The 12661-nt window shown below is 45.1% G+C and overlaps 2 protein-coding genes across 2 annotated transcripts in view; one reads left to right on the top strand and one right to left on the bottom strand.

Moving 5' to 3' along the window:
* Positions 1 to 3221, top strand: part of rab4b (RAB4B, member RAS oncogene family) — a 19584-nt gene extending 16363 nt beyond the window's left edge. The window contains exon 8 of the mRNA XM_080844316.1: positions 1 to 3221. This exon is cut by the window's left edge and continues 361 nt beyond it. The gene's annotated coding sequence lies outside the window, so the exon portion shown is untranslated.
* Positions 3222 to 4035: 814 nt separating this feature from the next.
* Positions 4036 to 11747, bottom strand: ap2s1 (adaptor related protein complex 2 subunit sigma 1). The gene is made up of 5 exons (XM_080844465.1): positions 11615 to 11747; positions 10694 to 10843; positions 10337 to 10450; positions 7886 to 7945; positions 4036 to 6515 (listed from the first exon to the last, which is right to left on the bottom strand). Exons 1-5 carry the CDS (start codon positions 11615 to 11617, stop codon positions 6414 to 6416), a joined length of 429 nt encoding a protein of 142 aa, XP_080700591.1. The 5' UTR covers positions 11618 to 11747; the 3' UTR covers positions 4036 to 6413.
* Positions 11748 to 12661: the final 914 nt, after the last annotated feature.

Genomic DNA, 12661 nt, shown 5'->3' with positions numbered 1-12661 from the left:
CATACATGCACATGCATAACCACTGACACAAATATATATACACAAACACACACACACTCACACACTTATCATTTTGAAACACACATACATGCCCATGCACACACACACACACACACAGAAACCATCATCTTCAGAAATGGAGGCTTCATCATACAGTAGTGTCTGTACATGAAGACACACACACACCCTAACCTTGACATACCAGAAGCAGCTTGCTTGAAATCACCACTGCAGGTTCTCCTGTTCTCTCCTGTGTTCTGTCCGGTTCTGTTCTGTTCGGTTCTACTGCCCCTCGCCTCCTCAGCTTAACTGCCCCAACACCCCCACCTCAGTCCCCGAATATTCAAGAAAGCAGCAAACTCATAAACAGGTCTGGGCCGGATCAGGGCCACGTGCGGTCCGGACCCAGGTACCAGCTTTGGATACATGGGTGGCCGGGGTGGTTTGGAGTGGAGGTTGGCTGCTCTGTATCCGTTGGTTGGTGTTGAATTCTCTCCACCATGCACCTGTTTCAGAGTCGTGTCGCATCACATCCTGTTACATCACATCCTGTTACATCAGGTCACATAATGTCCCCACTTCTCCTTTATCCCCCTTCACCCCTCCCTCTCCATGTTTCAGAGGACGTGATTGGATGTAGACTGTAGTTGATATTTGTGTGTGTGTGTGTGTGTGTGTGTGTATATATATTTAATCATATATATATATATATAGATATAAGATATACTGTATCATTTCAGATTCTTTGTGATGACTTCTTCAATCACATACACACATACACCTCCCTCAGCCCTACACCAATCCCATGAGCCTCTCTGACTGACGGTGTCGGCTGACCAGGTGCCAGCTCAGGCTTGGACCGGGTCGAGTTCGGTTCTGGCCCGGGTTGGGGCTTGGTGCGTTTCATAGTGGGCTACTCTCTGGGCACGCCCCCGGAAGGGAACTCCTCGTCGGCCCTATAGAGTGAAGGCCTGCTGCCGAGCACAAGGAAGGGACAGGGAGAGTTCTCAGCCCCACGTCCAAATTTGCCCCAGTTTCCCCCACCCCAATGACAACTCCAGACCCCAATTCCAGACCCCAGCTCCAGACCCCAGCTCCAGCCGTTTGTGGTTTCCTTTGGCGTCCTTAGGCGTCTGCTCTCTGTCTGGTCCAGCCACAACCAAGGGCAGAGAAGGTTATCTATCAGCAGACACAGACACCTTATGGCCAAGACCAGCTCAATCCAGCCTCTACTCTATCTGTCCCCGTTAGCGTTAGCATCCTGTGCGTTTCCCAATGGACCTTCACGCGTCCGCCCCACCGTCACATCTAGTCAGGCTAATGTGGCTAGCAGACCTGTCCCCACTTAGTGACAACCCACATAGGCTCTGACTGAAAGGCATCTGGAGCGGCTCTGTCCTAGACCAGGGCCAGGTGTGGTCAAGAATCCACTGCTACCTAAGATTGGGAGGGGGTAGATTGTATGTTGAATCCTAGACAGAGGTCATAAGGATACATGAGTGGATCCCTTAACGTCTTCAGCAGCGTTGACTTGCCCCTGAGCAGTGTTGTATTGATGAGGATCCATTGCACAGATGTATAAGCCATCCCAGGTGTGCCTGGCTGTAGATGCATCTAGATGAAGGTTTGAATGCGCTGAATCAGCTTTGGATAACAGCATCTATCCAGGTGTGCCTGGCTGTAGATGCATCTATATAACAGCATCTATCCTAGGTGTGTCTGGCTGTAGATGCATCTATATAACCGCATCTATCCTAGGTGAGTCTGGCTGTAGATGCATCTATATAGCAGCATCTATCCCAGGTGTGTCTGGCTGTAGATGCATTTATATAACAGCATCTATCCTAGGTGTGTCTGGCTGTAGATGCATCTTGATGAAGGTTTGAATGCGCTATATCAGCCTTGGATAACAGCCGGGTCTAGAATGGATCTAGCCCTGATCTGATCAGCTGTTACAACAGTCTCAATCCCAGACCCTTACATCTACTGTGCTGGTACAGTGGTCTCACACACACACACACACACACACACACACACTTGCTGACCTGACTCGATCTTGTTGAGGATGAGGACACACACACATATCCCCAAGGGCGAGTTTTAGCAGTTTTGTTGTCAATTTTGAGAGGTGGTAGGAAATAAGGTGGTACCTTTGTTCTCCCTACCTTCTCCCTCAAACACTCACACACACACACACACACACACACACACACACACTCATATCTGTACCCTTGTTACCTTAGCCGTGCCCCATTTGGTCCCTTCCAGGTGGTTCCCATTTCAATCTGTGTGTTTTGAAAGGTGTGTGTCTCTGTGGTGTGTGTGATAAACCCCCATTTGATTTTGATTTTGATTTCCTCCTCTGCAAGTGCACTTTTTTGATTGTTTATATACTGTACCTATAGAATTGTACAATTTTTTAGTAATTTAAATATATGCCCACATACAGGAAGAGAGTCTATAGAAGTAATCATTCCTTACTAAAGAGCAACTGAGGTGTTTGTTTTGTTGTTTTACTCATCCTGGTTGATTGATTGAGGCCAGTGATTGGTCCAATTGAGGTGTTTGTTTTGTTGTTTTACTCATCCTGGTTGGTTGATTGAGGCCAGTGATTGGTCCAGCTGTATCGCCACCCAATTACGCCTAGTCTTGGTGGCCTGACGTCTCCTGATGTTGATCTGTGTGTCTATAGGAAGCACTTTTTTCATGAATTCCTGAAAGTCTACAGTTCATCCGACTCAGTTGATACAGTGTACATGTTACAGTGGGCGTGACTGACGGTTATTTTAAAACTGTTTAAATCTGTTTTATTAACGGTTTATATCAACACTTTAGCTGAGATCACGCTTTAGGCAATCTTCACCTAACTGTGACCGTTAGACCAAAATGATTTCAAATGAAACACTGCATGTCACGATCGGGTTTATTTATATTCATGTTTTAAGTTTTATCCTTTCACCAAACCCAAATGGCGGTTTATCCAGCTGCCCTGTCTGGGCCAGAACAGGCCCAGAACCAGCCCGCGTCTGGGACCCGCTTAGAAGATGATGATGGCCCGAGGCGCTGTACAGGGCCTCAGTTGTTGCTTAGTAACCGGTGTGATTGGTTCATTTACAAATGCTGTATATCTGGAGTCATGTATGCTGTACATAGGACTGATTCTATCTGTTAGATTGTTCAGGGGGAGGGTGCTTGACTTGATTTAGTCTGGTTTATTTTAAAGATGGACTTAAAGTAAACTTTGCTTGTTTTTTTTAACGTGAAGTCTCCTCTGATTACTGTGTGTGTGTGTGTGTGTGTGTATGTGCATTTCATGGGGCTGCTGTTACTCAACTGTTAGGACAAGGTGATAACACAGAGGTCAAGGTGATCACACAGGAGTCGAAGTCATGTGCCTTGAGTGCTAGTAATGCACAGGGTGTTTTTCTAGAAGATTGGGGAGTGCATAAGAACCCTACAGTGACAATAATACAATAATAGTCAATTACACGTAAAGAAACCTACAGTGAATACTCGCTAGAAGCACATGGCCTCTTCATCTACATAAAATATTCCAGGCTTTAAAAATGAAATGCTCAGAATGTGCTTCTAATATAGCCACAGCATAGACCTAACAGAGATCACAAATCTCAGTATTTCTTCTGCTTTGCATCCATTCTACTCTGGGAGGGTGCAGGGTGTGTCTTAGTGTGTGTGTGTGTGTGTGATTGTGCGTGTCCGAGTGACTGTGTGTGTGAGTGTTACTCTCTGGTTTTAATGTCTGGGTATGACTCAGATGTATTATTGGCCACAGATGTGCGTTACATGAGCAGATGTATTGATTATTTCATCAATCCCTCCCATGACCTCATAGGGGAGTTGCCTAATGCCGCATTTTAAGGCACTTCCACCCACAGCCACTAAGTGGCAGTATAACATAAAATCACCCCTACTAGATTGGCCACTAGACATACAGAGTTATTGGTTTAATTAGAGTCTTACAAACACTAACTGTTATAAAAGATGACGGATAAAAAGAACATAAAACCAGAACTCTTCCCGACACATTACATTTTTATTTATTTAGTACTTCATCTGATTTTGAATATATATATACATAGATAGGGATGTCAGTGGCAACAACAGACAAGTGTTTCCTCTGCACACACGTTGACCATTAAAACACCAGTACAATGCATAATAGGTGAACATAATGCATCAAAAAAAAACAATAATGAAAGAATGGACTGAACAGATACACTTTATAAAACTGAAGTTACATAGGAGGTGTCTTAGGAAAACCAGCTCTGATGACGCGAGTAGCCCCAAGGCCAGAGATGGTTGCCATGGCGGCGGCAGCATCGTTAAGTGAAGTGCTATTGACAAACTCTGCTAATGAGTCATGTGAGACGACCTCTGAGGTTTTGCTCATCACTGCACCATTTTGGCAGCAGTGCCCCTAGTGGTTGGGAGTAGCAACCACAGTCGACAAGACTGCAGGATTCTGTGTTGCGTGAAGTCTCTGGTCTCAAGTCAACTGACTGTCACCTGAAGAGCAATCAGGTCGGTCATAACACATGGTTGGGCAATGGTCATTTTGGATATGACAAACTACATACACTACAATAGGCGTCTGAAGTGCTACAGGCATGCTTGAGGAAACGGGGTTCGTGTACTGTCTGAATCTCAATCAAAGGGCATTCCCTTGAAGGAGGGCACAGAGAATCTCACATAAAATCTCTGATGAAGAAGAAGAGCATGTTGTTGCTAACGAAACTGCAGTGCATTCCGTTTCCACGGTGACAATTGATAACACGAGTGCCACACAGCCTTTACCAGGCACAGGCAGCCTCTATGTGTGCGTGGGGAGATGGTCAAAGCACAATGGAAGCAAAGCGAAACCGAAAGCAATTATTTTCCTGCCCAGTGCTTGCTGCAGTGGACTTGGCTTGGGAGTCCACAATGTGTGTGGGTGAACGGTCTGGAGACCGGTCAATCTGAGAGAGCAACTTTACCATTGAAGAGAGGGCTGAGCAGATGGAATGTTATCGAGTTACAGAGCTCGACGACACCGGAATGGTCACCTTGATTTCAAACATCACACACCATCACTGACACACACACACACACACACACACTCACTACACATGTGCACAATACAAAAAAAACAAGAAAAATAATACCTTCACAGTACTGCAAAATACATGAAGCACAATAGATCACTGATATTTCTCTCGACTAGCTACTGTTCCTGTCGAGTTATGGTTTTCTTGACGTTGTGTTGCAGATCTACGGCCACACACTGACCGATTGGGGGTAAAATAGTGTCTTAGAGTTGTTCGGCCCGCAGGTTATGTGCCGCTTATAGGACTTCACTGTCGTGTGAGAAACAGCCCAAACCTGGTGGCAAACCTCTCTTGTTTGGTCGAGACCCATGGGCTTTCCCACGGTCTGTTAAACGACACCTTCTGTGTCACTGATTTGGGTTGATGTGACGGCCAATTGGAATGCAGAAAGAAGGATGTGCCGGCCAATTAAATTCACTTCCACTCCTGCTCTTTCAGCAACCGGTCCTGTAATTGGAGCCCAAGGTGACCATGTTATACCCAAGGTCAGCGTGTAATACCTGTAGAAGCTGTGACTTCTGAAAAGGCTGCTGTAGCGAGTAAGACACCAGAGGACCAGGGAGTCGGGCTGTGAAGTGAGGGGAGATCCCCTGCAGCCATCAGCAACAGGGCTGCTTGTTAACTCTATGGTTACCTCTTGTGAATTCTACGGTAGTGTTGACAATAGAAGCACTTGGAGGGTGTGCCTGCCACTCACAGCATGTGTGTTGTCATCAGAATCATTAAAACTAAAGGAAATGCATGAATATGGCTGAATGTCTGGCAAGCACAGAGGGTGGGGGGGGCTTCTAATGAACAGAAGGAGATGATTGGAAAAACACACACACACACACACACTCGCAGTTTAGATCAGTTAAGTGCAGTGCAGTAAAGATGCCCACCCACACCCTCCATTAGGCCTTCTGAAGAATCCATTTTCCAAGCCTCAAAGTCAGCAATGAGTGCTTGAAATACAGTGACCTGGCATGTAGCCTTCATCTTTACAGCACAGCACCCAAATGTACACACACACACATTCTCTCTCACTTTCACTCACACACACACACACACACACACACACACACACACATTCTCTCTCACTCTCACACACAAGCACACAGAGGGAGGGGGGGGGGGGATGGGTTGGGTAGGTGATGAGATAACGTTTCACACATCACAGATCACCCAGGAGATGTATACGAGTGGGACGTCCCGTCGCCCCTGGAGACGGATGCTAGCGGGACGCCCCCTTCACCATGGAGACGGATGCGAGCAGTACGCCCGTCACCATGGAGACGGATGCGAGCGGGACGTCCCCCCTGTGGCCACCTACTCCAGGGACTGGAGCATGAGGAGCTGCTTCAGCACCTTGGTCTGACTCGTCTCCCGGATCTCTCCAGCCAGGAACATCTCATCCACCACTGTGTACACCTGACACACAGGAGAGGAAAGACACAGGGTCAGAACACACACACACACACACACACACTATATACATATATATGTCCACTCACTCTCACACACACACACACACACACACACACACACACACACACACACAAACTCTCTCTAGTAAAATCTCCTCAGGATTGTTGTCGCAGTCAAAGAACTCTGAAAGACTACTTACTCCTCTCTACTACAGAAAGACTCCATTTCTGCCATGATTCTTCACACATTTGTGTTAAATGATTGCACTGGTTGGGAACATGTTTACAGAGTCATTCCTCACTGTGTTAATTACACAGTATTATAGCACCACTAGTTCTCCGACTGAAAGACAGACAGCTCCTGAGGCGTTGCAAAGCATCGACGACAACAACGACAACAACAACTTTAAAAACTCTGATCCCTTCACCCTCCTTCATCTCACAAAGGCGCCCCTGTGTGTGGTGACAAACAGCGGACTCACAGAGCGAAGACAATCACTATCCGTCTCAAAGACGCAGCTGCACCTGTTGCCGTAACGACAGTCAGTTCAGACGAGCTGAAGCACTACACACGGCCGTCTCCTACTCTACCGCTCTCCGCATCTCTCCCTCCTTTCTTCTTCTTCTTCTTCTTCATCTTCCTGCATCTTAAACAAGGCGGCCCGCTCTAAGGGTTGTAGCGGTTCACAAGAAGCTGGGTTGCCGAAATAGCTGCCGCAATTAGAAAAGCAGCAGCTTGGCGTAATTACCAAAGGCAACTGCTAATTACTTACAGTTTTTCTCTTTATTTCTTCTTCATTTTTTTGTGTTAAATCACTCCCACACAAACCTGATGTAGTTAAGCTTAATTAAATGACTGGCTAATTATACGTGAATTGCCTGTTGCCATGGTATCCCTTTATTAGCATAAACAGGGTTTGGGAGGAGCAGTGACTGTTTAGAATGTTCTTTGAATGATCTTGTCTATTCTCTTTTACATGTGAAGGTTGCTGGATGGATTTCAAAGAAGGTAAACCAGGCCCTGGAGCTAAAGTACTTTTTGCCAAGTTTCACTGGCAGCAGACAGCACAGAACTAGTCATTTATGTTGCAGCCATCTCACCCTTCAGAATACTGCCTGGTTAAGGTTTTTAAAGATATCATGCTTGTCCCATTGGTAAAATAAAGGTATTGAATACATTACAGATAAGGCCCACTCCTTGGAGAGAAATAAATAGAGTTGTCAGGCCTTGTAAACCCATCCAAGAGTGAAATGTGCATTTGACACCATACTTGATACACTGGTACAACAGTACCGCTACACAATACTACCTGGACACTGCTAAGATGGTGAAGATGCGTGTTATCAATCTGAACTGAAGCTGCAGAAACATACCTTGTAGAAGTTGAAGACCAGGTCCAGTTCGCACACGTTGTGGAAGTACTCGTTCAGTACCTTGGAGAGAGGAAGAGGAGAGAGCACATCAGACTAAAGACAATGCCCATGCCTCAAAGTGTAGGTTCACCCCCATGCCTCAAAGTGTAGGTTCACCCCCATGCCTCAAAGTGTAGGTTCACCCCCAGGCCTCAAAGTGTAGGTTCACCCCCAGGCCTCAAAGTGTAGGTTCACCCCCAGGCCTTAAAGTGTAGGTTCACCCCCAGGCCTTAAAGTGTAAGTTTACCCCCAGCTCTGAGCCCATGCACCACTTTATAGTCATTATTATTTTTTGAAAGATGTCAAAAGGTGAGCATGCGGTGGGAAGGGTCTGACTGTTGAATGTATGCATTTCATGATGTAGATATGTACCAACAGGTCGATTCCGCGTCACATTGGCCTTGGATGATTTCAAACAGTAGAGGGTGTGTTGAATAATCTTCACCAAAAAATTGCTGACCTCTTTAGACTTCAGATTCAAACAACACTTTTGAGTGTACACTACCTCTTTAGTCTGCACTCAAACAACACTTTTGAGTGTACACTACCTCTTTAGTCTGCACTCAAACAACACTTTTGAGTGTACACTACCTCTTTAATCTGCAGTCAAACAACACTTTTGAGTGTACACTACCTCTTTAATCTGCAGACTCAAACAACACTTTTGAATGTACACTCCCTCTTTCCTCTGCAGTCAAACAACACTTTTGAGTGTACCCTACCTCTTTACTCTGCAGTCAAACAACACTTTGGAGTGTACACTACCTCTTTAATCTGCAGACTCAAACAACACTTTTGAGTGTACACTACCTCTTTAATCTGCAGACTCAGACAGCAGGCCCTATGGGAAACATGCTTGTCATCAACTACGAGTGCCGCAGTCACAACAGGAAGTCTTGGGCTGCTCTGTGCCAGAGAATGCATGCTGAACCACTCGTTTTACTGGGCTTGGCAGTTATGGCTCTCTCCTGGAGAGAAGCGAACTCATAAACGCATCTGGCCTTGATGTAACAGACCAGCTCCAGCGGCTGTCTGAGGTGGGATTCTTAATATAAACCGTTTAATGCGACGGGAATATAGGTTTTCATGTATGGAATGTAGGCTTGACCTGCCTCTCCAAGAAACCTTCCGAAAACCAATTCCTGAACCACTGAAGCAGTTCCTGAACCACTAAGGCAGTTCCTGAACCACTGAAGCAGTTCCTGAACCACTAAGGCAGTTCCTGAACCGCTGAAGCAGTTCCTGAACCACTGAAGCAGTTCCTGAACTACTGAAGCAGTTCCTGAACCACTGAGGCAGTTCCTGAACCACTGAAGCAGTTCCTGAACCGCTGAAGCAGTTCCCGAACTACTGAAGCAGTTCCCGAACCACTGAAGCAGTTCCTGAACCACTAAAGCTGTTCCTGAACCACTAAACTTGTTCCTGAACTACTAAAGCAGTTCCTGAACCACTAAAGCTGTTCCTGAACTACTAAAGCAGTTCATGACCCATTGAAGCGGTTCCTGAACCACTAAGACAGTTCCTGAACTACTGAGCGCCATTTTGGCCTGTTTGCCAGGCTGCCCTACTCTTCACTGCCCCATCACCTCTCGGTGGCAGGGAGGACTGGGAGAGATGCAGACGCACGCAGTATCCAGCTCCTCTCTGGCCTTTGCTGTGCTACCAGTCCGCCCTGGCCTGAGATGGCTGCAGGAGGAGAGCGCAGCGCAGGCGGAGGGATGTTTTGATGAATGGTCAGAGGAAGTGCCGGCATTCCGGGTCACTGTGCTCCCGAACTCCCGCGCACAGCCTTCCTTTCACAGCAACTTTCAGACCAACGCTCGAATACAGACACACACACACACACTCACACACACACTCACAAACACACACACACACACACACACACACACACAGGGCTCAGTAAAGAATTACCAGCTGGTTCTGGGTCCTGGTTGACTTCCTACCTCCCAGAATGCCTTTTGTGCATCGTAAGCCTTCATTGCAAAGGGTGTTTGGCAGACCCTCATTTTGAAGAATCGTGTTCGGTAAGAGATCTCTATCGCTACCGCTACTGTGTTTCATTTACTAAGCACAGCTTTCAGGCTATGTGATCAAGACTGCTGAGTGCAGATTATGTATACTGTGCTGTTTGAGGTCAAAGCTGAAAAACAACTGAAAACAATAACTGAATTCAGGATGGAAAAGTAGGAAGAGAGAGGAGGAGTTCCATCTGAACTTCCTTGTAGGACTGTATAAGAAAGGATCAGTGAGGAGAGATGGATGCCCCTTTTCAGCATCAATCACAACAGATGACAAACATGGCCAATGGGCAAGGCGTTTTATCTGCATTCTCTGCTCTGTGTTTCAAGTGCAACAATACCAGAGCATGCGTGTGCAAGAGAGAGTGGGAGTGTGTGTGCAATAACATACCTCCACAAAGTTATGGATGCCCTCCAGGTAGGCCAGGTTATTATCTGTAACATCCACACAGATGCAGAAGTACAGGCCTGCATACCGCCTGTAGATGATCTTGAAATTCCTGAACTGCAGAGACAAAGACAAGAAATAAGAGATGAGAAAGGGAATCTGTAGGTCAATATGAGTAAGTGTGTCAGTATGTGTAATTGGAATGTTTGCTACAAGTACACACATTCTAACTGTAGAAAGACCACAGGAAAAACTTACAGAATTAAATTAAATGAGAGTTCTATTGAAATAAAATGTGCATCTATTCAAGAGACCCAGGTGTAGTCTCTACGTTTTACATATCATTCTACATATTCATACCTCCACGAAGTTGGTGTGTTTGGCGTCACGAACCGTCACCACAGCGTGCACTTCCTCGATCAACTTCTGCTTCTCGTCATCATCAAACTGCATGTACCACTTGGCCAACCGGGTCTTTCCCGCTCGGTTTTGGATCAGAATAAAGCGGATCTGTAGGCACAATCAAGGATGGCCGATTTATGCCACGCAAAGGTCAAATTAGCCCATCACATGACTGTGCGATGGTCGGCTAACCAAATTGACATAGGAGTTCCCAAATGTACCAAAACACAGGTATTATACAGCGCATCACATTATTCAAGACAATGCTGTCATACCTCTGACAATTTCGCCAAGCTACAGAACAGACGTGTTTTCTTAAAAGCTATATAGCTGGTCTTTGCAGCTAATGTCACAGCTAAGTCAGCTGACCAGCCTGCACGTCCTCAATGAATTGACGAAGACATTACTCATCTCTTAGCTACAAATAACGATATTAAGCGACATACAAAGATCACATGAGGAAAAGAGTACGTAGTATGATCCAACGCATTAAGGATATAGTTACAACTATTTGTATAGTGTTTCCCACGAATGTAAGCAGAGTCTACACCTAGCTAGTTTATCCTAGTTAGCGTTACATTAACTAAGCTTGCAACAAATCGACACACGCCACAATTAAACAAGGGCCACAATAATGGCCGGTTGTAGTTATTGAGAAGCTTGGTTTATGTGAATGGTTAATAACCATTAACCTCAGCAGTAAGGACATTTTTATGCTAGCGGATCAGATCCGCTCTTTAGCACGCTAACTAGCTTAGCGCCGAATAGCGGTGACGTTAATCAACATACGATACATGCTAGGGTGCTAGCTGGGTTACGATAGTTTCTATCGAATCTGTGATCGCTTCCTACATAGGCTAATATGTGTATAGAACGTACCATTTTGTCAATTTATAAATATAGTCCTCTTCTGTTATGAGATGAAAAGAAAGATTTAGTATGAATGGTCAGTTGAGAAAGACACTTTCCCGGCCCTCTCCTTCCCCGCTATCAGTCCGCGACAGGATGTGTTTGGAAGGCCTCGATTGGGAAAGGAGACAGTCAGTGATGGATAATGTAGTTTTCAAATACCAAGCTGCCAAACTGCACTCAGACCCAGCTTCCCCCTCATAAACTACAAGGTCCATTATGATTTACTTTTTGCAGTGAAAAGGCAATGACGTAGCCACATTTGTGATAAGATATGTAACGAAATGTTAGGGCTAGTTCAGGCAAAAAGAAAAAGAAAAGAATAAGGATTTCCACGTAGATCTATTTTAACTTTGTCTTAATCAGCAAAGTCATGGTACATGTTGAACAAATAACTGATTAGATTTCTATTTTGTATTGAAGTTGACCCTATGTTTCGAACACACATCTTAAACCATTTGACTGTATGTTGTTGTCCTTGCATATCTCTTTGCCTTATGGCCTGTGACACAATCTTATTCTATTTTCATAAGTTTTATATTTTGATAATGTCGTGAAGGAGGAGTTCCCGATACTGATATTATTAGCATAAGTAGTATAGAAGCAAATTGTCATTATTCCTAATATTTGTGTAACATGGCTGCAACTGTATGGTATGTATTGGTATAACTGTGAGTCTGTTACAAGTCACTGGTGATTGTGTCAGCTGGTCAGCTTTAGGCCTACTGGCAAAAAGAAAATACTTGCAGCTTTGTAACATATTTTAGAAAGGTCAGATATTTTTGAAGCAATGTGTACGGACATTGACCACTCTTTCTGGTATGATTTTATAGGTAACTAGTTTTGGTACCATCTTCAAATTAATTGTGATGGTATGGTCATGTGAAAATAAAAAATACTTGTTCCTACTAGCCCCATATTTGCACTATATTGTTCTGTGGTCACCATCAGAAACCCTGCAAAAATGTAAGACAAGCTTTCACTGCATGACAGTAGCCCCTTATACATGTGTCACTG

Source organism: Sprattus sprattus (assembly GCF_963457725.1).
Source record: "Sprattus sprattus genome assembly, chromosome: 9".
NCBI classification, from domain to species: Eukaryota; Metazoa; Chordata; class Actinopteri; order Clupeiformes; family Clupeidae; genus Sprattus; species Sprattus sprattus.
Note: the sequence above shows the minus strand (reverse complement) of the source record. Positions and strands in the feature narration are given on the sequence as shown.